General features: G+C 37.9%; 1 protein-coding gene across 1 annotated transcript; it reads right to left on the bottom strand.

Annotated features, from left to right (window-relative positions):
- Positions 1-6,179: 6,179 nt before the first annotated feature.
- LOC133286999 (glutamate receptor 2.1-like) lies at positions 6,180-26,074 on the bottom strand. The gene is made up of 6 exons (XM_061484537.1): positions 25,570-26,074; positions 16,332-16,526; positions 14,549-15,756; positions 13,212-13,524; positions 6,665-7,062; positions 6,180-6,563 (listed from the first exon to the last, which is right to left on the bottom strand). The coding sequence occupies exons 1-6, from the start codon at positions 26,072-26,074 to the stop codon at positions 6,180-6,182; spliced, it is 3,003 nt and encodes a 1,000-aa protein (XP_061340521.1).
- Positions 26,075-26,076: the final 2 nt, after the last annotated feature.

The following is a 26,076-nucleotide window of genomic DNA, read 5'->3' as shown; positions in this document are numbered from 1 at the left end:
TGGCCGATTCTCTGACGAAGGGTCTTTCTCAGAGAAAACATGATAGTCATTATGAGTCTTTAGGTTTGACACGTCGACTTGATTGGCTCTAGGCCAAGTGGGAGATTGTTAGTATATAGGTGTCCTAGAGACAATCTGTTACATCATATGAACACCTTTTACTACTTATATTTCATGATTTATTTAATATATGAGCACATTTTATCTTTTTTATATTTTGTCTCGCCTTAATATTAGGTTAATATGCGATTAAAGATAAAAGCCCCAGGAATAGAACAGGTGTTCATGTGAGGATCTATGATAGGGATCATGATCATGAGGACTCGAGGACACCACATGTCTATTGCCTAAAGTATGTTCCTAGTCTTAAATCACCAAGAGAGGGCATTGGTGATCTCAATAAGACTAGTACGACATCTTCTACTTGTATGGAGATACAAGGTAGGGACCTCATGGTATGCATGTATGATGATACCTTAGCTGATGTCGTAGGTGGATCTGTTCAAGAACAGATAGCACTGAACTGACCCGCAGAGAGACTCCACAAGGATTTCACTAAGTATCATTGGATTTGTTTAGTCTCTCATCGTTTGGTAGTGCGGATCGTCCTAGACTTAAGGATGTCATCGAACACTATGTCCTAGGGTTATACTTTGACTGTACAACTCTATCCGCCTGAAACATGGGGAGAACAGTGTACTCTTGGGTATAACTTGAATACATGAGTCTAGATGGACATGCCGAGAGGACTCATAGTCCCCTATAAGGGATTGGTCGTTCACAAGACCGGTGGAACTTGGATGACTTCTAATTGACTCGGGAATCTATGCATAGTAAGTGATCATGAGGAGTCATGATCAATCTTAGAGTCAATAGAAAAAGATTCCTAGTTCTGTGAAAAACTATATTTAGTCAACAAGAGAGATGATATTATTTCCTTGCTCTCGACTAAATGTGAATGACGATATGAGGGATGATTCTGACACGGTATCCAAATTAGAAAGGTAGATCACTTGGCCAACTCAGTTAGTTCTGGGGCCGTAGAGCATTGCTAGTGTCTTATGTGGTCATTAAATGAATTGGGCCTGTTAAAAGAGTTTAATTGGTCCAAATTCATTTATGTCAGTGACTAATTGGGCCTAATGGGTCACACACAAAGGTTATTCCTTGTTGCAAGCAGGTTTGGGCCAATAATAAGTTATTGGGTTTTATCAAGACTATGAGTTGAATTGGGTTGGAATTGGATTCCAAGCCCAATCAAAAACATGCGCCACATTTGGCCCTTTAGAGCAGAATTGTTTCTTGCTAATGTGATCAAATGTTTAGTTAGGCCCAGCAGGGTCTTTGGGCCATGGATCCTAGAAAGTCAAAAGTTGATTTGACCAAAATAAGTTTTGGACAAATTCGAAATTTGAATTTTGAAATTCGAATTCAAATTTAAATTACGAAATTCAAAATTTAAATTTTGAAATTTGAATTTTGCAATTTTGAATTTCAAATTTGAATTCAAAATTTGAATTACGAACTAGGATAACAATGAAGTTTAAATTTTGAATTTAAAGTTTGAAAAGTTTAAAATTTGAATTTGAAATTTGAACTCACGAGATTGGGTTGTTGATTGATATCTAATGGAGATTGGATATAGATTTTCTGAACAGTTTTGTTTGAATTTAGAATTTAAACAATACTGTTGGAGCTACAAAATGGAGAAGATCATGGTGATGAATTTCGAAATTTTGAAGATGGTTCTTCTAGAATCTAATTCAAAATTTCAACACTTGAATTTCATATTTTCAGCTCTTGGAATTTTTTCGAAATTTTGGAGCCTCTGGAGAGATGTTGATTTCGAATTTTTAGCAAAATTGGTGGAAGAGATATTCTCTCAAACTACTCAATCTTTCAGTATCTTTGAAGATTTGTTTTTAAATTTAATATTCTGATTTTTTGAATTAAGAATCTTTAAAGATCACTTGTGAAGATATAAGAAAGCAAGAATCTTTTCAAAGTCTACAAGAGACTGAAAATTCGCCCCTCTCTACAAGAGAAGCTCCTCTGTGTTTTTTTTGAAAAAGATCATCACCTATTCTTCTCCATTTTTCGCCCCACACCTAATCTCAAGACAACAATCATAGTCTTGAGAAAATTAATCAAACACTTGTAAATCCTCTAGCCTTCATTCGCCTAGCAAGCAACTAAGGACAAGGAGGATCAAGGAGAAGAGTTCTCTGCTGCGACATTGGAGATAGCTGTGTGGACTATCATTAGAGGGCATCATCCTTTTGAAGCCTAAAAGAGATCGGAATAAGGTAATTCTAAATCCTCTCGTGTTTCAATGAGCGTTTTCTTTCTAAATCACATGAGGGCATAGATTGTCTATGCATTCCGCTTTCAGGAAATTTTTTATTTTTCCCTCATGTAGGCATATCATTGTGCGACAATGATGGTGCTAAAGTTTCGAACTTTCAATTCTCACCAAGGAGAGGATCGCTAGATAGGGGGAGAACCTTTTTGTCATGCTTGCAGTAATGTGGTGGAGGATATCCTTTATGTTTCGAAGGGCTGTAGAAAGGCCAAATATATTTGGAGGAGTAAGTTTGTGAATGACATCCCTACTGATTTATTCTCCTTGGATGCAAAGACTTGGTTGCGTCGAAACCTGTTTGGTGGGTGGAATCACAATCAGGTTTTCAGGTGGACAGACATTTTTATTACTACAATTTGGCATCTATGGCTGTGGAGGAATAACAAAATTCATGTGCCTATCTTCTCTAGGCCAATAAACCCCCCACTTGTTATTTCTAAATACATCTGTGAAACCAATTTGGCGTTGGGTTCTTCACATGCAGGCCATCGATTCCAGGAATCTTAACCAGGATTGTTGGAAGCCTCCCCAGATCCCCCATTGGTTGGTGGAAATTCAATATGGATGGTGTTGTGAACAATAACTTGAGCCTTGCTTCTTGTGCGGGGCTGATTCATGACCACAAAGGAAAGTGGCTGGCTGGTTTCTCTTATAGGATTGGCATTTGCAATCCTCTGATTGCTGAGCTTTGGGCCATCCTAAAAGGTTTACAATTTGCTTGGGATTTTGAAGCAAGAAATCCTTTTATAGAGAGTGACTCTCTTCTTGCCATTAAAGCCATCACCAACAATGGCAATTCAGAAAATCTCCCGCACCTAGTTTTCAGTATTAGAGAGTGGTTCAAGAAGGATTGGTAAATTAATTTTATTCATGTTGTCAGAGAAAGGAACTTGTGCGGGGACTGGCTTGCGGGAAACCCTTTGGTGTAACACCCCGTTCTAGAACCGGTTTGTTAACATTGCTTTATGATATTAAGCGCAGTTACAATCACATTGGTTCAATTGAAAACCCGGAGAAATTTTTTGTTTTCCTTTTTAAAATTACTTGTTTTTCCTTTTTAACAACGCCGAGTTTGATAAGCATGCATAACATTTCCTCGTACATATATCTCCATTAATTACAACATTACAATACGTCTTAATTACAATTCATGGGACTTAGCTACAAAACACTATGATCAACTCCTTGGCTCCCATCAACAAAAGAGATACCAAAGGAGATGAGCATAGGCTAAGTTCACCCAAATAAAACATGACATACATATAGCAATTAGCTTTCAAATGTAAATCCTATACATAGTATTACTATATGTCATGTATAATCCAAATATGGCCACTTGCCATCAGAGGCTCCTGCAGCATCCTTTCCTGAAAGGGGGTCCCCACAACACGGGGTGAGATATATGAATATATCACAGTAAACCAGGGGTCCTTGGAGCATCTCTCCACCCCATAGTTCAATAACAGTGTAATAGCAATAACAATAATAATGCAATAAATACATATCCATGCAGTGTGTAAACAAACATCTCCACGAGAAATCCCTCGAGCTCTCAAGCTGTCCTAAGGATACTCAGATGAAAATAGTCCTACTGGCCAGCTAAACTACCAAGTATGAATTACGCATCGTCATGCAACATACCAACATAGGGAAACACCATCCTATGCCACACCAAAGCATACACATACGTATAACAAAGCATTAAACTATTTCATTGCATTTATATACACTATCACAACCACTACCCAATCAGGGCTTGGTGGAACAATAAAAGGAATTACACCCAAGGTCTGAATGCTTACCTCAAAGCTTCAGTTCAACCTTTGTTCACCAACAAGTTTTTTCGCCATTTACAATAATCACTTTTACAAACAACCACCTACACAATATGTAATGCAATCAATACATTGCATTCAAGAATATCTCATAATCCTCAACCAAGCTATCTAACTCATGCTACAATGAGATAGGAACTTACCTATTCCAAAGGGCTAATCAAGCTCCATAGCTTGCTCCAACGGTTGGTCATTCAATGTTGGTCCCAATGCCTCAATCCTAACATCACACAAAGGCATAATCAACAACCAACCAAACCATGTATTACAATACTAGAAAATCAACACTTAACATAATTTTTCTAATACATAGACAATAACCAAATGGTTATCTAATCTCATTCCTACCGTTTATCTCTCATTAGTAACCACATTTACAAAGGACCTAAGCTTAAATCAATTTCCAACACGTACAACCCACAAAACACTATTCCTCAAAACCCTAACTCATGAAAATCTCAAAGGATTATGTGAAAGAGAGTGGAAACTTACCACCAATGGATCACACAACAAGGCAAGGTTGCTCCTCAAGCTTCCATGGAGGTAGAAACTCCCAAACTCCACAACTCCTCAAATGGGGCGAAATTTTGGAGGTTAAAATCTCTCTCCACAAAGACTTCCACTCAAAACCAAGCTTTGATTGTGAAAGAGGAGAAGATTTGTAGTAGTTTAGGCTTTGGAATGGATGAATTTGACTAAGGTTTGCTCAACCTAGGGTTTCCTCTTCTTCCTTCTTCTCCTTCCCTCCTTTTCCTTCTTTTCCTTTCTTTCTTTCCTCTCTTTCTGGTCCACGACGGGTTGGGGAGGGGTTTGGGTTCTTTTAATTGGCTAGTCACTTAACATAGTTAAGTGGAAATCGAGTGGGTACTGATTCATCTATCTATTCAACTCCATTAATTACCAAACTTTACCCAGAAGTCTGGAATATTATTCTAGGAATATTTCCAATTTCATTTTTATATTTTGGGTACTTTTGCCTACACCCATTTATATCCCTTAATTTTCACTGAGTACACTTTTTACCTCAAAAGTGACCCAAATTCACTTAATTAGGTCTCATACTTAATTTTACTCACTAATACATGCTTAATTATTTAATTATATATAATTTACTAATTAATTAAGTTAGGACTATTATATTCGGTACTAGGAAAGACATGGTTGTATATCAAAACATTCCTTCGGGCCTGGGTAGGAACTTGTATGGTATATTTCAGTAAATATTATTAATTTAAGAGTAAACTCTTAACGTGGTCGTCCTCACATTTAGTCCTCTAAAATTTGTTGCTACTAAGACCTTGCTTATAGATTAAAATTAGGTTGCATAATGTTGCTGCTTTCCTCATAAATATGACTTATCATTTCTCCGTTTCAAAAGCGATTATGATTTTATTTTTTCAGAAAAATATTGTCATTGAGTTATGCAGCAGCTGAACTAGAGATAAACATTTCGACGAGGAATTTGGGATAGTTGTTGAAAAAGCAGTTGCATTGTCCAGTTTGAAACAATGCTTTTGCTTGCATCCCGGGGTAATTAACATGCATGCATGATTTTGTATTTTCCCCTTATAAAATATTCACTACTTCGGAAACATTTACTAAGAATCTCTCCTTTGTCTTTGAAGATGCAATTTAATCATCCATATGACTTTCCATTTACTGTTCTGTGAGGAAATGAGAAAAAAGAGAGGGGGATAGAGAGAGAGAGAGAGAGAGAAGTTTTCCCTTTTGTTAAGTCAAAACATCAAAATGGAATATTTCAATAATGGAGTAAATAATCTTAGGTCATTTTTGCTAGAGATAAAATAGGCCAAGTCACATGATTTACAATGTTTGTTCAGAACCTTATATAAGAGGAACATACTAGCAATTTCAATTTCCTAGCAGGATAGTGAAAGTTATGTAGTGGTAAAGCTGTCTTGGCTGCATATTTGGAGCTCCTAGTTCTAGCTGCACAATACTACTTACCCCTCTTGTTTAAGCTAAGTTGGCAAATTAGAAATGCTGGTAGAGTTCAAAGGACTTTCTGTAACATTGTGAACTCTTCTTGAAAGTAGTCTCTTTTGAGATCCCCAATGTTTAATCACAGCCATCATTAGACTCCAAATTGTTCTCTGTCCATGACATAAACAATTCATAGAAAATATGTAAATTAAGAGAGCAGTGGTTGAAGTGCCTCCAGTTAAGATGAAGAGCACCACGAAGCTGCCAGGGCTAAGACTACTAGCTTCTGCACCTGGTTCTATGTCTTTGCATTCCTCTGATGCAAGCATACTGTTTTCTAGGTCACGTAGTGTGCCCTTTTCTGATATATTTAGAAGGGCTTTGTTTATTCCATGAAGCAATGGAGATCCCTTTGGAAATACCTACAATGACAATGCAACAGAATAAACATAAATTTGGTTCTGATTGAGGGTCTAGAAATTAATACAAGAGAAAAGTGAGAGAATTGTTGAAGCAATCATACATATCCATATCCTCCAATTTTGTATGTAGGACCAGCTTGAACAAACCCTTTACAGTGCTTTGCAAGGAAAATTTTGGCCTCAGGAATGTCAAGAAAGGCAGCTGCTATTTCTTTCTTTCTTAGGGCCTCGACATAGTTTTCAGGTGAGTCAAATTGTTTGATGTTTTCAGCATTGAAGTCCAATGCTTCCAGGAGATATCTTTTCAAGTAGGATCCTCTATCATATCCTACCATGGCATTGCTGTTCCTTAGGTGCTGAATGCTGTCTACAGTGGGTTCAAACCTTTCAACAGTCAGCATGCTGGCAAGGCTAGCTGTGTAAGTCTGTGTAATGATTAGAGCCACAAAAAGCCACACCACCATTGCCACCCTTGATAAATTGCTATGTAAGTTTTCTCCTGTGTCAGCAGATTAAGCCAAGTAATGTTATCCCCATTAGATAATGTGATGAACCAACCCTCCCAAAAGCTTAACTCTTGGGTGAAAATACATGAATGACTTTTAAATTATCACTTGGTCATGGACACTTTGATATCATGTCATGAATCAATTCCTCTCTCCCAAAAGGTTAAGGTGCTTGATGAAGATACATGAATGACTTTTATATGAGAAAATTTTCTCTCCTATTTGTTACGGCAAGGGTATCAAATATTGATAACACCAGTAGACACAAGAAAGGGAAATAAAGAAGAACAGTAAAGAAAGAGAAAGAGAGACAATTTTATTGAATCAAGTAAAATGGTTACAAGAGACTTGCTCTTCTCAAGGGAAAGGTTCCCTTCAATTCTGAGATGAAACTCAGAGGATACAAGACAATTCCCAAAAAGTGCCACAACAATTACTAATACTCCTATTTATACAAAATCCTCTCTCCCATTCCTCTTCCCACCGTAACTAACTTCTCAACCGTTTTGTACCTCTTCTCTACTTATTCTTGGTTTATTCCTACGGGTATAAAACCTCCATGTAGCAGGTTGGTACCTTGGTGATGTATCAACCGTAACAATACCTCCTTCCTGCGGAACAACCTTGTCCTCGAGGTTGAACTCCAGAAATTGCTGCTGCATAGTGGAGATATCCTCCCAAGATGCTTCTTCCATTGCACTAAAACTTGATCAACTGTCATTCTTTGTTTGGTAACAGATCTGCGATTTAGCACTGCAGCTGGTACATATTGTTCAGGATCAACCTGAAGCTCTACCGGTAATTGGCTTTCAACAGGATGATCTCCTACAGCCCTCTTAAGCTGAGAAACATGAAATACAGGGTGAAGACGTGCTTGTGGTGGTAATTGAACCTGGAATGCCACTGCACCAATCTGTTTAATGACCAGAAACGGACCATAATAGCGTGCTGCTAGTTTGGGATTCAACCGAGAGCCTAATGAATGCTGAGCATGAGGTTGAATTTTTAAGTAGACATGATCTCCCACCTTAATTGGAGATGTAGTACGGTAAATATTAGCCTTCCTAGACATATGATCCTGAGCCCTGTGTAGATGGAACCGAAGCTGGTGTAATGCCTCATCCCTGCTTAATAAATCTTGCGCTACAGATTCAAACAAAGTCTCCCCTGGAATATACTTGGTGATAGTAGGGGGTGCTCTTCCATAAACTATTTCGAAAGGAGTGGTTTTGGCAGAATTATGGTAACTAGTATTATACCAAAATTCTGCCCAAGGAAGGAAATGACCCCATTCTTTGGGTTGCTCACTGCAAAAACACCGAAGATAAGTTTCTAAAGTTCTATTTAGAACTTCAGTTTGTCCATCGGTTTCCAGATGATATGACGTACTAAAATTCAAGGCTGTACCTTGCAAACGAAATAATTCCCTCCAAAAATTGCTAACGAACGTAGGATCACGATCACTAACAATTGAAATACGAATGCCATGCAACCTCACCACTTCCCTAACGAAAATTTCAGCAATACTCCTTGTTGTGTAAGGGTGCTTAATTAGTATGAAATGCGCATACTTGCTTAGTCTATCGACCACCACCAAAATTGTGTCATATCCCTTAAACTTGGGCAGTCCCGAAATGAAATCCATGCTCAATTCTTCCCATATAGCATGAGGAATAGGTAATGGCTGTAATAGTCCAGCCGGAGAAGAAGCAAGATATTTGTTTTGTTGGCAAACTGAGCACGCTGCCACATATGCAGTAACAACACTTTTCATGCCTATCCAAAATATGGATTGAGCTAGGCGACGAAAAGTCCTATAAATTCCAGAATGTCCACCAGTGGGGGCAGTATGATATTCAAACAATAACTTCGGTACCCACACTGAACTGGCAGAGATGACCAACCTGCCTTTATGATGCAGACGTCCATTCTCCAGCGTATAAGAAGGGTGCAAACTAGGGTCCTTCTCCAAATCAGCAACTATTTTTTTTAACACCGGGTCACTCCTTACTTCTTTATCAATTTCAGAAAAATCTTGCCACACGAGACGAGAAAGTGCTAAACAATCCAAAACATCTTCTCTTCTAGAAAGTGCATCTGCTACTCTATTATGAGAGCCAGCTTATAACGGATCTCAAAATCATACCCCATTAATTTTGCCATCCAATTCTGCTGGTCCTGTGAAATAATTCAAAAGAAATTTCAGGCTTCTTTGATCAGTATAAACAGTAAATCGCCTACCCAATAGATAGGGCCTCTAATGTTGAATCGCAAGAACTAAAGCCATAAGCTCCTTTTCATATACAGACTTCGAAAGAGCTGTATGGCTTAGAGCTTTGTTAAAGAAAGCAATAGGGTGCTTTTCTTGAGCAAGCACAGCCCCTATACCCCTTCCAGAAGCATCACACTCAATAGAAAAAGGGATGGAGAAATTAGGCAAAGCCAAAACTGGAGTTTTGGTCATAGCTACCTTAAGTTGCTCAAAAGCATCTTTTGCTGCACCAGACCAGTTGAAATTACCCTTCTTTAGGAGATCAGTAAGTGGTTGAGCTATCTTGCCATAGTCTTTAATAAACCGCCGGTAGTAACCCGTGAGTCCAAGGAAACCCCTCAAACTCTTGATATTTTGTGGCGCAGGCCATTTCAACATACAATCTACTTTTCTCATATCCATGGCAACACGATGAGCTGAAATAATGTGATCTAAATATTCCACTTCAGTAAGGCCAAACCCACACTTCTTCTGATTTGCAAAAAAAAGATTAGATTTTAGTGTAGACAAAACTTCCCTCAAATGAATCAAATGCTCCATCCAAGTCTTACTATATATCAAAATATCATCCAGAAAAACCAATACAAACCTGCGCAGAAAAGGACTAAGGGTGTTATTCATTGCACACTGAAAAGTGGCAGGAGCGTTTGTCAAACCAAACGGCATAACAAGGTACTCAAAATGACCTTGATGGGTCCTAAATGCTGTTTTAGGAATATCCTCCTCACACATTCTAATTTGATTATACCCTGACCTTAAATCAATTTTAGAAAAATACATAGCACCAAACAATTCATCTAAAAGCTCTTCTACCACAGGAATCGGGAACTTATCTGGGATAATAGCTTTATTCAACGCCCGATAATCCACGCACATGCGCCAACTGCCGTCCTTCTTCTTTACCAGAATAACCGGGCTTGAGTATGGACTGTTGCTGGCCCTAATGAACCCAGACTGCCACATCTCAGACACCAACTTCTCAATTTCATTTTTTGTAAGTAGGGGTATATGTAGGGACGAACGTTCACAGGATTCGTGCCCTCCTTTAATGGAATCCTGTGATCCACTGCACGTTTGGATGGTAATGTTGTTGGAATAGAAAAAACAGACGCAAACTCCTTCAATAATGTGCTCAACTGAGCAGATTGTGCCACAGAAATATTGCCCTGAGAAGGCACCTGATTCTCTTCTATCATAGCGAAATAACATACCACAACAGCCTCCATATCTACAGTTTTAATAAGAGACGCGGCAGACACTAGTGAATGGGAGAGGGAAGGATCCCCTTGCAAGAACACTGTACGTCCTTCATGATAAAAAGACATCAGCAACGTACGCCAGTTGATTCGCACCTCCCCCAATGTTTCCAACCAAGCCACCCCTAATATTAAGTCAACACCCCCAAGATCAAAAATGTAAAAATCCCCAATCACCTGATAATCCTCCAATTCGATATTCAGAAGAGGACAAACCCCTTGTGACTTTTTTTGTTGACCATCACCCAACGAACCCCGAATGAAGGAGTTCCGGACGTCATTAACCCCAGCTTATTCACCAACTTCTGACTCACAAAGTTGTGGCTTGCGCCACTATCAATCAGAACCAAAACCGTTTCACCATCTATTTTACCTCGTAGCTTCATCGTTTTGGGTTGGGTTAACCCCCTCGCAGAGACTAGAGAAAGTTCTAACCATTGGAGATCTGAACCAGTTCCATATTTTCCACGTCGTGTATCAACATAGCTGCCTCTTTATCAACATCTTCCCCCTCTGATTCGCCCTCCCCGAGAATGGTAAGACGAATAGATTTGGCCGGACATCTGTGACCAGCCACAAAGGGAAGACCGCAATGGAAACAGCAGTTTTCCTCACGCCGTCGTATATACTCGTCGTAAGGAAGCTGACGGTTGCCACGATATTTCGAAGCATTTAGGTTTCTAGTAGGATGGGGTTGAGTGCCACTCTTTGTAGCTGATGTCTGTGACTGAGCGTAATTGGAATTTTGGGAATATGCGTTGGATTCATTTTGGACATTGGGTCGTGGCCAAGCAAAGAATTCGCTCCTATAGTTGGGTTAAAAAAATAACCATTTGTATTCGAGCCCACCCGTGTAGAAATGGACCCAGTTTTGGCCCATTTAGCATTTCCTCCGAATACTCTAGAAGCTGCCCCACCGTTCACCGTCGTCCAAGTTCCCCCATCTTCACAGTCCCGTGCCAAATCCATCGCGTGCATCACTTCTTGAGGAATATGGGGTCGAATCCGACCACGAATCTCTGTTTTTAGACCCGCCAAAAAATACCCTAAAAGTTGTTCATCGCCAAGTTCCTCCGCTTGTGCAACGAGAACTTCAAATTCTTGAATGTAAACTTCCACCGAATTTTCTTGCCGGAGATTAGCCAAACGTTCATAAATGTTTCCCAGGGTACGATCCCCATAACGCTGAATGAGAGCCTTAGTTAACTCCCTCCAATCCAAATTGGGTCGTTTCTTTTTTAAGAATCGAAACCAATGTATGGTATTCCCCTCCATACTAAAAAACGCTAGTTATACCTTCTCAATCAGAGCTATTCCTTGTAACTCGAAAAAAATTTCCGCCCGCGAAATCCACCCAAGTGGGTCGGGTCGATGCCTTCGAAACTAGGGAGTTCCACCTTAGACGTCCAATTGGTTACATCCGTAGATCCAGCACTAGTTGTGTCATCACTGATGGTAGGAGAATTTGAAGCGTGTCTGTTCTTCTTCAACGCCATGTCCTTGAGAATTGAACGAATATCCTCCACGCTTTGTTGGGTATCGCTGGTTTGTTTGCGCAACGCTTCCATGGAACGTTCTAGAGTTTCGACCCTCGCCTCCATTATTGTTATTTACCCTGTGTCAGATCTGGCAGGTCGGACCACTGTTACGGCAAAGGTATCAAATATTGATAACACCAGTAGACACAAGAAAGGGAAATAAAGAAGAACAATAAAGAAAGAGAAAGAGAGACAATTTTATTGAATCAAGTAAAATGGTTACAAGAGACTTGCTCTTCTCAAGGGAAAGGTTCCCTTCAATTCTGAGAAGAAACTCAGAGGATACAAGACAATTCCCAAAAAGTGCCACAACAATTACTAATACTCTTATTTATACAAAATCCTCTCTCCCATTCCTCTTCCCACCGTAACTAACTTCTCAACCGTTTTGTACCTCTTCTCTACTTATTCTTGGTTTATTCCTACGGGTATAAAACCTCCACGTAGCAGGTTGGTACCTTGGTGATGTATCAACCGTAACACTATTACAGGAGTTGCAATCCAAACCGAAGTCGTTTTGGGATTTGGGGGAAAAAGTACTAAGTATCTTAGGATTAATGCTTCTCTCTTATAACATGATTTTTCCGAAAATGCCCTGCATTTTTCTTCACCAACCCCAAATTGATGTCTAGGTTGCAGGAGGAAACTTTATACTATGATAGGAGAAACACTATGCACCTTTTATATTATATTTCTAACAAATGTTATTACAAGTTTGACTACAGCTGTCCCTATTCTTAATTAAAATTGAATTTTTTCGAACAAAATGATGGCATAGAGGATTAAGTCCCTCATCCTTATCCCACTCCCAATGGATTAAATAAAATGAATTTTAGTACACAATTATAGTGACTTGTGTTTTTCATATGCTTTTAAGCCGAAAGGAATTTTGTGAGGCGATGTGATATGGATTAAAACTATTGTTAAACCAACAATTAAGCTTTAGGGATAGTTAGTCCTTGACAAGTAATATCAGCTACATCATGAACCACTACTGAAGTTTCAATAAAAGTTAGACAGCCTTAGATATTGAAATGAAATGGATACAACCGATGAACAAGGCAGAATAAAATTACCATTCATAGAGAACAGAGAAATGAAAGCCAACCACAGCATAGTTATTGTTTGATGCAGAATAGGGCCCTTAAGTTCAGGGCGGTGGTTTCTTTCGATCATCCATACAACAAAGCCATTGTAGACAATGATGACCAATATAAGAATCCACATGAGCTTTGTGAAAGGCTTCATGAATAACCACGCTCTGTTGCCTACTTTTGATTGAAGAGGCACAATCATCACCACTCCTGGATCAGTATAGGGCTGAGTGAATGCAGCATATTCATAACGCGTGGACACTATTGCAACATCACCAACAACTGCATCATATTTCTGCATCATGCAAAGACCAGTCCAGATCAAATTGATTCGCCTTTTATATATATATATATATATATATATATATATGGCAAAAGTATTTCTACAGCAACTTTAGATAAGCTTATCTACAGCTGCCATTTTTAACTATATTCTCTCGGGAGAATATAGTTATAACGTTAAAGTTGCTCTTTTTTCTCTCTCCTCATTTACTTTTCAGAACTTTTTTGCTGACGTGGAGAGAGAGAAAAGAGCAACTTTAACGTTATAACTATATTCTCCCGGGAGAACATAGTTAAAAATGGCAGCTGTAGATAAGCTTGTCTAAAGTTGCTGTAAAAATGTTTACCCCTATATATATATATATATATATATTGTTTGTTTGTTCAAAAGTAAGGTATATTTAGTGACATGAATCATGATAGTGACATTTTTTGGAGCTGCTAAGAGTCCAAGGTTCATAACATGAGGTCTTTCAATGACTTACATGTTGGACCGAGCTTGTCACTATGCCAAAAGCTATAGCTATTTGTAAGGGTGTAACTCTTTATACTTACCCTTACCAGCCCAAACACTATGGTTCAATCCGATTGAGACCCATACCAGGTCTTGCCAAGGGATGTGGGCTTTACCAACAACATTAGGGTATGACTAATGAAAAAAGTTTTTGAGTGCTACCATATACAGTCTATTAGACTGATAAGGACTTCCTTCCAAACACAATTAAAAGAACAAGAACAGGGTTTCAATGAATGGAATTGTCTTTCTGATAAAACTCCAAACAGTACAATTGGTTACAGCAGTGCTACAATATAGGGAAAATAGCTTGGTACAATGAGTTGATACAGAGATATGTGGAGGAAAGATTACAAGGACACAGAGACTCTTACAGTGAAATATTGAAATATTGAAATTAGTTATCAGAGAAATTAGGTCACTTGAAGTTATTTTGCATCTCAGGTTGTATATCGGTAGTATATTATCAATGATTTGCAATAATGAAGTGAGCTACAGAATACAAAAGTAATGAAACACTTACCTTAAGATAAATTTCCTTCACCAAATCATCATATGTCCCATTGAAGGCAAAGAAATCATATTCCAGATGGTATGGCAATGTTTTTACTGTTTCTTTGAAAAGATCTATAGCAAATCCCTCGAAGGAGGTAGTATTTTCTGAATGATCTTGAATAACATTGACATACTGTTTGAATGTTGATGTAGAAGGGACACCAATTCTCAGTCGTTTAGCACATGTTGGATTAATCACTTTTCCTAATTCCTTAACCAAAGAACTGTAAGAAGCATTTTGGCCAAAAGTTTTTGAGAAACCAAATCCATCTGACCAGAACCCAATTTCCCTGTAGCTCTTCCCAATCACATTAATGATCTGAAAAGTACTTGCTGGATCAATTTTATGGTCAGTGAACTGAATTTTTCCACTTAAGCCAGTAAAATTACTAAGCAAAATCTTATCTAGCAAAAGTTGACCCCCTTTTTGGTTGGTTTCCTTCATTGCTTGAGCCACAGTCCAGGTAGCATCATAGGCCAGGGCTGCAAAGATCCCAGGCTCATAATTAAACTCATAAAAATTCTCTGAGATAAATTTTTTACGAAATCTATGGTAAAAGTTCTTATTTTGGTGCCATAGATTTGGTATGTAGCTCTTGACTCCAATAATCCCTTGCATATTGGAGATAGTGGAGGCATTCAAAGAATAAACAAGACTTGTAATGGTATCAGTAGTAATCCATACATTACTTTCCCCCATCATATTCATTTTCTTTGCAGTTTCAAACATGTAAAGTGCCAAAGGAAAGGATAAATGGACAATAAAGACTTTACATTTCCCTTCTCTTAGCTTCTCAAGTTTTTGGGACAACGAAGAGGAAACTAAAGGTGGAAAGGCTATAACATTGCTTAATTCTACGTTGACTTCTTTGAGAGCTTCAGAGAGCAGAGATAAAACTTCTGTGGATGATGAATCTCCATCTTCTAAAATTATGCTAACCTCATACTGTTCCCAAGTCTTAACAATTGCAGCTATAGCTTTCATCTGCATAATTTGGTTAGGTGAGGATTGCAGCAGGAAGTTCCACTTCTCCATTGCCCATTCTGGAGATGCATCTGCTAGAGAAAGGAGGGGTATGCTCTTTTGGTTGCAGACTTCAGCCACTAAAGATGTCTCTTCCCATGTTTGTGGTCCAATGATGGCTTGCACCTTTTGCTTATCAACAAGATCTCTAGCTGCCAAATAATACATTACATTACAAGAAGAAAATAAAAGGGTCAAATCATGTCTGTACATGATTTGAAAAAGTTCCAGTTCTCGAGGAAATGAATCAATAAATAAGACAACCTTTGTAGAATATATATATATATATATTGCCACTTTATTTCTCAATTCAAGCACATGAAATTTAAACTGTTAATTGGCCATAGGTCAGGCACTAAAATCACTCCTCATTAAACCCCGACTAGCGAAGATAAGGGTGAAAGCATCCTTGTACACAGTTTTACCCTTAGATATTTACAAAGAGACTATTTTCTGGATTTGAACCCGTGACCTTTTAGTCACAAAGGTTGTAGCTGATGTTATGAAGTTCTGGCACTAAACCAAAAATAAATAAAATAATGTGTAAATCATGAAGTTCTGATGTTATATTTTATTTCTTAAGATGTTGCTGAATGATCCACCTTCCAAAGGTAATCTCATCTGTTTACACTATTTTGAAATTCATTGTATGGTTAAGAGACATCTGGGACTATGTACTGATAAAATTATCAAAAGCAGTGGGAGAGAAAAAGAATGAGAGAAAGACCTGCAAGAGCTGCCAGAAGAGGATCCCCTTGAGAGTTCCTTATATGCAGAACAAAACTCTGATTGCTGTAATGATAAAAATCCTCTAATGTCATATTCATAGCCACTGCTTGCTCTTGACCAATGCGAGTGCTCCTATCTAAAATAGCTCCTATTATGCCCTTAACATTAGAACTCTCATCAGCTGCTGTATTCCCTAGTAAAATAATATATATGTTGATACAGCCAAACAGAAAAGCATACCTATGGCTTTTTTCCATAATAGAATATTGCTGTTCTAGATCCTCATCCCATTATATAAATACTAGGATGCTAAAAGAACATATTTCAAATCAACAACGTTTCTTTTCTCTTTGGGTTGAAGCCAATCTTAATAATACTTTATTATACTTGACCATATAGGTTATTAGGAGGAATATTTCTATTAGTTTTAATGGGTCAAACACCAAGATTCTGGCAAAAAGTTTCCAAGTAATTTCAAAAATATTTGGAAGCAATAATATATTAGTTTTCTGCAATTCAAACATGCTTATTTTTTTGGGCATGTTAAGTGTTTATTAAGAACAAGAGTGCAGAGCAAAACCTTCACTATCAGGACAAAAACAAATCCCAATATCACGTCTCAATTCAAAACTTCAAAACAACAACAAATATTTACACTTATATTATACTCACTTGGTTCATTTATAACCGATATAGAGCATCATCACTACTCACGTTTCAATATTTCCAACAATGGAATTATTCATTTGTTGCGACAAAATATGTAAATAAATAAAGGATTTAGTGTATCATCGATCAACGGAGATAATTTATTTCTAATGAGTCCAAAATGACATTATTTTAAGTTGAAAAAATGATATTTTTATAATTCTAATTTATTCCAAGGTTATATTAGTCTTTATTATTTTAAATTTTAAATTTTTCAATTCTAAAAAGATATCATTTTAAGTTCACTAAAAATAACTTTATCTTTAGTAAGCGTAATAATGCTTTTCCCATAAATAAATAACCCAATCTGGAAAAACTAGTTATATAAAATTAGATTTTCTGACGTGGGATGTCGTATAAAGTGCAAAATTTCATGGCAAGATACATGCATGTGCAGTGCTGCCCCTAACATTGTACTATTGTGGAAAGATTCTAGGAATCATTGAATTTCAAGTTATGATTTTTTTCTAAGGAAGGGAATATTTTCACTCCCAAAAATTTTCACTACTAACTTACTACCTATCTAATTACCATTATATTAATATTTTCTCTCTCTTCAAACACTTTTTAATATTCTCTCTTTGATCCAATGGTAATATGATGAGTAATAAGTTAATAGTGAGAATTTTTAGTAGTCCTCACTCCTTTTTAATATTCCCTTCTTTTATTTTCCTAGACTGGTCGGTCGTGAGGTAGAGCTCAACAATAATCTGACACTGATTCAATGTGGAAATTTCAAGGAAGGAGACTTACATTAAGGACACTGGGAGATGATGAAGACTTGGGTTTTCATTGACCATCAAATTATTTTACCTGTAAAAGGGAAAGAAGGGTATGCGGTAAAATACAAGAACCTGGGACTTGAATCTTACAAGCTAAACTATTCAAAGCTCTACACATCGTCTTGCTTACGCTTTAGTACAGCATTCAAGTTGTAGAATGATGGGTCCATTTATATTAATTAAGAGAATTCTTCTGACCTAAAGCAATGGGTCAAATGTTTTGGTGTAGCCTAAAGACGGCTGGCTACATGATGCCTTGTCCTAATGTGGAGCGAGGTGTTTTATATTAGTAATTATTTTTTGTAATGACTAAGGTCGAAACCCTAAATCTTCTATTCGTGTTAGCCGTGATTTCAATTTCATTCTTACTTCTCAGGCCTTTTAATATGTAATTTTGGAGTTTATTAGCTTGGTACATACCCAATGCATTGTTTATCTTTCAAATCCCATAAATTTTTGTGTGTAAGAGAGTATATTAAGAAAATATAATATAAAATTATTAATATTAATATAGATAATCTAATAACTTAAATTTTTGAGTTGAATTGGTTATTTATATGATAGTGAAGTTAATGATTTTTCGTAAATGTGTGTGTTATGGACCTGGGTAAGGCCCGTATTTTGGAGGGCCTAGACAAACTCGGTCCAAAGGTAAACCCTATAAATAAAAGCTAAAGATCACATGTATGACTAATCTCTCTTTAACCTATTTCGTATAATCACACGGCACACACACCACCCCCCTCCTGGCTAAGGCCGTTATATCGTGTGTTGTGATTCGCTACCCCCAATATACCCAGCCCATAGGTATCTAGAGAGAGTACCAAATCCTAGATTAACTAGCTAGCATTTGCTTAGACATCTCTACCACTCAGTCATAACATTGGCGCCGTTTGTGGGGACTTACCCACGATCACGATATTTGAAAAGCTAGTGATTAAAATTGTGCGTACAACCACAGTGGTTGGATTTTGTGCTTTTGGCATTGTGTGAATATGTATGTTCATGCATTATTGCTTGATTGTGTGACATGCTTGGAGCATGTTGTGTGTGAATTGTTTGATCTCTGGCCAGTAGATGTGTGTTGGTTTGGACTTCCGCTGGAGATATCCTTTGGGGATTCCGGTTGGGTTTTGTCGTGGGGCCGACTCTAGGAGCGGCACCAGGATGATCCAAACGTGGGACTTCCGCTGGATAGAGCTCATGAGGAGTTCCAGTTGGGTTTTGCTATGGGGTCGTCTCATCCATGGGAGAGGCACCAGGAAGGTTCCCGAGAGTTATATGATGGAGTCCTGACCGGCCCATATGTCTAAAATACAAAATAAAATAAATAAAATAAAATAAAACTTCAGCAAAACGTGCCCGACTTGGCGCAAGAAATCGACTAGCTTCCAATCCGAATTGGGCTTCGAGCTCTTCATAAGAATTGTAGCCCTTTGTGTTATCTGAAAAACCCAATAAGAACGGAGTCAACCCGGAAACTGTGAACCAAGATATGGCCAAAATACAGAAGTAACGTAAAGCTGAAAAATTCTGACGAAAATAATTAAACCCAATCAAAAACTAAAAATGTAAATTAACTCAAAACATCATTATTTTATTCAAATAAATCCTAAAAATACTAATCAAGAGTAACAAATAAGTGTAATAAAATATGAGTTATCAGCGAACTCTAGAACTTTCGTCACTAAATCCTTTTTTTTGTAACACTCATCACATGGTCTTACTTTGTTATACAATTAAGTTTTCTAAACATCTTAGTCCACATTAAATACCATTTCGGTATCATAACAATTCCTCGGTGCAATTTCACCGAATTAATCATATAGTTTTACGCTCATGGTAATTTCATTCTCAGTGGGAATAATTCCCATTCACGGCCTTTAGCCCCATGTTATACATACATGTATTTCTACCCATGTTTTTAATATAGGAACGTGTAATTCCTTTCTGTACCCAATACATAACAGGCACATTTTCTGTACCTTAATATCGCATCTTACTTTATAGTTTTACTAACTTCCACCAAACACATTGGCGAATCAATTTCCCAACACATTTCACTGTTATCTAATGGACCGCATATTACAGTTTATATATCATATTGGCCATTTCAAAGCCTTCAACCACGAATCCACTCATGACTTTCTATCTACAAGGCCATACTTACTATTTAACTTAGCCATCTCAAGGCTTAACATACAATTCATCATTGATTTTCACATTAAAGGCACAATGCCTACGATTTCCATCAACAACTATGTTTACATATCGTTCCATAGCCATGCTATCAATTCCACTTATATTTCATTCCTGTATACCTCAATTTCATAATCATCATATTTAACCATTTATGTACCGTTCAATTATATCATAACCTATCTCTTGCAATTAAGTCCCATCATATAGGGATTTTCAACATTTACTTATCCTGTCATAATGAACTAAATCCATCACTGCCATTACTTCTGTAATTCAACATCGGTTAGTATACAAGTCTCTCGGAATATTCAAAGTACCACAAGCACACAACCATATATCTTGTTACCCAGTCAAGAACAACATCAACTCTGTGCATTTTCAACACATATTCCACCATAAATTGCATATACAAGGTACAATACTCCATAAGTCACTCCACCAGTAAATCAAAACTATCCGCCTTTTATTTAACCAAACCCAATTCTATTTACCAGCTATTATCACACATTCGTACTTGACTCCATCACAATTAACCTTTCATGAAAGGCCATCAGGCTACCGTCTTAACCTAGCATCTCATCATCACAGCCTTCCTAGAAGACATCTCCTCAATCCTGTCAACATTAAATCAAGTTATTTTCTCTTTTAACATAAGGCGAGAATCCCAACAACTTACAACATCACTTGGAGCCGAAAATTATATCATCATACTTAAGTTACACACATAACAGTGTGCTTCAATATCACACTTCAAAACTCTCACACATTATGCCTCACATCCTATATCCAAATTTGACATATTATTGTCTACTTACAAGTATATGACCTCACATCTTACATTATTCACATGGCAAAACTCTCCCAATGCAGTGGGTAAAAACATCCTCAGGTTAAACCCCTCGAGCTCTTGCTGTCCTAAGGGCCCCAGATCTAAAGACCCACCGATCAGAGAATCAACCCATATGATCCATGCAGTAATAGGTAACACACCACCAGCTGCTCCTGTGATAAGAGCATCCCCAAATTTCTCATTTGTGCATTTACATAAGGCACCTCACCTGTACTGGCAGTCACACCGATGCAGGGTACTTCCTTGTATCACATTCCTCATACAAAATAACAATAGTCTCCGGGAACATAATCCGCGCAGAGCTAACAAGGGTCTCCGGGAATATAATCCGCACAGAGATAGCCATACACTCAGGGCATATAAGTCGCACAAAGGTAGCAATATTCTCCAGGCACGTAAGTCACACAAAGGTAACAATATTCATGTTGTATCCGTATACAACGGCAAAATGTGTTTTGTATAAACACATGAGGCTATCCACATTACAGGAATAATGGTATAATAATTATATCACACATATGCATAATTCACTATGATTTCCTGGTTATGTTCCTTCCCACGAATGGTCTACTCATTTAACTTTACTAGTCATCAGACCTAGTCCATAACATAATCCTCATTACATGATTCCGGCATCTTTCTCATAATTCAGCACCTATTTTCCAACTCTTAAAAATTCCTGTATCTTATTACAGTTCTAATCCATTGTCTATTATGGCTCACAAAACTATGCTCACACTGTAGAGCAACTCATCAATCTTCTTAATCACCCCTCCTCTTTGTGACTGTAAAATATCTACTTCATTGGAAATACCATCACTTTTCTCTGCATACTTCACTATGGCATGAGGAGTGCCATCATTCACTAGTCCACGCAGTCAGAGCACAAGGATCGCCAGATGAGTCTCAACTTCGAGCGGTGCACGCCTGGGACTTCCAAGAGCAACACCTCTTCGGATCCAATCCACAAGGGAAGCCCAGGACAATCTTATTTGTCACATTATTTCCAACATGTATGTCATTGTGTAACTTGTACACCGGGACTCCATAATGAATCTCTTACCAGATTGAGCGTCCAATGACACTCCCAAGAGACAATCTCTTCAGATACTTTCCATCATAGGGGATTTCATTCAACATAATTATCCTTTTACCAAAGAATTTAATAATTTATTACAGCACATAAATATATAGGCACTCAGGCCTTCACAAAGTGTATATATATACTGGCACTTAGGCCATCACAGGAGTATCATCCATCTATTCATCAGAGTAATTAGACAGGCTATCCGGCCATTATGTATTATTCACTACCCATTACAAACATCCTTTAGCAATTATGCCATTTCAAAATACAATAACCACCCCTTGGAATTTCCAAGAAACATCTATTATGGGTCAATTCTCTCATGCATTATACCACCTGAACCTCTATCAAGGAGTCATTCCCAAGTAAAATCTTATACATCAAAGCACACATATAATCAGGCCACATCATAAACAAATCACAACTACTCGACATTCTAAAAGCATACTAATACCATTAGTACACAACATTTAGTCATACTTTCTCATATCACATTTGTTTCCCTTATGACACATTCGTTAAGTCAAACCATCATCTCATTATGGACCATCATACTCTCAATAAACTTTGTCTAATGCCATCCATGGCAATTTTTCTCAACTTCTTACATGGTACTCTCTATACATTATGATGAAGTTAGGAGGGAGACAAGTTTTGGACAAAAACTTGCATGTAGAACAATGGGGGAGGGCTGTGCGCACGGGAAGAAGAGGGAGGGAAGGAGAGAGAATGTGAGGAAAAAGTGAGTTTGACTCACTTAAGTCATAGGCGGGTCCCACACGCATTTTAACTTTAATCAATCACCTAATTTCAACCACAATTTCATAACCTACGTATTTTTCTGGTTCATGACATATTTTGTTTCCTAAAAATACTGATAAAAATTTCACGCTTATCGGTACAATTATACCGCAGTATTTTACACCGGAAAAATCACTATTCATCAATTTTCCCAAATTTGTCTATTCACTCTATTTTTCGTCCTGAGTCCGTTTCCGGCATTATTTTTGTCATTTGAGGTCTTCTACTTAATTTTTCATGCCTCGGGTTACATGTTTGGTAAATTACCATTTTGCCCTTTTTATACAGTTTGGCCTTAATTTTCGAACTTTCACTAATCCTACCCTTTTAATTCACATTATAACATATAATTTCATATTTAGAATTACAAGGTGTTATATCAGGCACCCCATAAAGCCTCACAATCTCCTTCACATAGAGCCTAGCCAATTTCTCAACAGATAAATATACCTGTACTGGCAAAATGTGTGCGGACTTTGTCAATCTATCCACAATTACCCGTATAAAATCATAACTAGCTTGTGTTCGCGGCAAACCCACTACGAAATCCATGCAGATACTCTCTTATTTCCATTCAGGAATATCTAGAGGTTGCAACATACCAGAAAGCTTTTGATGTTCAATCTTGACCTTCTGACATACGAGACACATAGAGACGAATTCGGCAATATCTTTCTTCATACCAGGCCACCAGAAATTAATCTTTAGGTCCTGATACATCTTTGTAGCTCCGGGATGGATAGTGAATTGACCCTTGTGGGCCTCAGTCATCACTTCCTCCGCCAACTGCCTAGGCACAACAATACGACCCTGATATAATAGTATACCCTGCTCATTCCACGTACACCGCTCTGACCATTCAGTTGTTTAACATTTTCATTCTGTAGTTGAGCTTCCTGAATTCTGGTCAACATTTCATTTTCAATTCTTGTAAGTTCGATTTCATAAATTCTACCTGGAAAGACTTCAGATAGTTTCATATCTCTGAACCTCTCAATCACATCATAATCTCTCATCATCATGCTCTAGCTACGCTAACAGATTTCTGGCTCAATGCGTCAGCTACAACATTAGCCTTGCTGGGATGATACTTCAATTCAAAGTCGTAGTCCTTTAGGAACTCAGTCTACCATCGTTGTCTCAAATTCAATTCTTTTTTTATCAAACAAGTACTTTAAACTCTTGTTATCGCTAAACACGGCAAACATCATTCCATACAAGAAATGCCTCCACTGTTTCAACCCAAAAACGATCACAGCAAGCTCCAAGTCATAGGTCGAATAGTTTTCTTCGTGCGGGTTTTAGCTGCCTCAATGCATATGCCACTACTCTTTTATCTTGCATCAAGAAACATCACAATCCCTTCTTCGAAGCATCGATGTATAATTCAAATCCACCTTCCGGATCAGGAAATACTAACACTGGAGCAGTCGTTAATTTCTCCTTAAGATTATGGAAACATTCCTCGTATTCATGCGTCCAAACAAATGGAGCATCCTTTCGAGTCAAACGGGTAAATGGCAAAACCATTGTAGAAAACCTATTGGTAAATCTCCAGTAATAACCGGCCAATCCCAGAAAACTCCTTACTTCAGTTACGGTCTTGGATCTCTCCCAATTAATATTCGGCTCTATCTTGCTAGGATCAACTGCCACTCCGTCAGCGAAAATAACGTGACCCAAGAATTGCACTTCAAAAAGCCAAAATTTGCATTTTGAAGGCTTTGCATACAACTATTTCTCTCTGAGAATTTGCAACATAGTTCTCAAGTGATGCGCATGCTTTTCCTTACTCTTGGAATATATCAGAATATCATCAATAAACACAATCACGAATTGATCTAGAAATGGCTTAAAAATGTGATTCATATAACCCATAAACACCGCCGGAGCATTAGTGAGTCGAAATGGAATTACCTGGTACACATAATGTCCATATCTAGATCGAAAAGCAGTTTTCGGAATATCTTCCTGCTTAATTCGGATCTAATGATAACCCGACCTCAAATCAATCTTTGAAAAGACACAAGCATCCCTCAACTGATCAAGCAACTCATCTATGCGGGGGAGAGGATACTTGTAGTTAACAATAACTTTATTCAACTAACGGTAATTGGTGCACAATCTCATATTGTCGTCCTTCTTCTTAACAAATATAACTGGTGCTCCCTACGGGAACACACTTGCCTTGATAAACTGGTTAGCCGAAAGCTCCTCAATATGCTTCTTTAACTCAGCTAATTCTGATGGTGACATTTGATATGCAGCCAAAGAAATAGGCCCCATATCAGGAAACAAGTCAATCGTAAACTCAATCTCTCTCAAAGTGGAAGTTGTGGAATCTCATCTGGAAATACCTCCACAAACTCCTTCACCACGGGAATAATGTCGATCTCCTCATGACTTCCACTCACTAAACCCCCCACAAAGACATATCCAAATGCCCTGGCCCTCAAAGCTTGTCTAACCTGTAACACACATAGATATGGGGAAGAACTAGTAGCAGAATCACCAGCATAAAGCACAATTCTTTGATAACCAATTCATTTCCAAGATAACTTAAAGACTGATCATAGGCAGAAAAATAAAATTCAGCACGTAGTCTCGACTTTCATATTTAAATGCCACATCCTTACATAAGACCGACGTAGAACACTTCTCTCCGTAGCAGTCACTACTTTCATTGGAGGAGAAATTGTATACATAGGCAAATCCAATCCAAACACCATAAAATCAGACATTCAGGAGTGTGTATCTCTTGTGTCAAACAAAACCTCAATATCAAAATTATCTATGTAAATTATACCTTTCACAAGGTTTGGAGCCTTCTCTGATTGTTGACGATCCATGGTATATATTCTACCAGCAGTCTGGGACTCAACAATAGGTGGAACAACCGAAGTAGGGATGGCAACAACCTGAACTGTCATTGTCCTCACTTCATTTTGAGGGCACTTCCTAGAGTAATGGTCGGATCTTCCACACTTATAGCAAATAACCTCACATGAGGAACACTGATCTCGGTGCTCTTTTCTACATCCGCTGCACTTGGGAGGAGGTCCTCTATCAACAAAGTTTCTTTGGTTCCCGGGCTTCTTGAACATATCCAACAGATTGTTCATGCTCAACTTCTTGCCCTTCATCTTTTTATTCGTCAATGAATTAGAGCTAGTTGTTCTATTAGCCTCAGATGCCTTAACTTCAGAAGATTTCTTACTCTTCGGGACACTATAAACCTCTTCCACCTTCTCGCATTGGTTCACAAACTTGCTGAACTCAGGGATATCGCAATTAAACATCTTTTGAGACATTT

Source organism: Gastrolobium bilobum, unplaced genomic scaffold, assembly GCF_033153095.1.
Source record: "Gastrolobium bilobum isolate Gb01-03AN ecotype WA unplaced genomic scaffold, APGP_CSIRO_Gbil_v1 utg50017, whole genome shotgun sequence".
Lineage (NCBI taxonomy): Eukaryota > Viridiplantae > Streptophyta > Magnoliopsida > Fabales > Fabaceae > Gastrolobium > Gastrolobium bilobum.
Note: the sequence above shows the minus strand (reverse complement) of the source record. Positions and strands in the feature narration are given on the sequence as shown.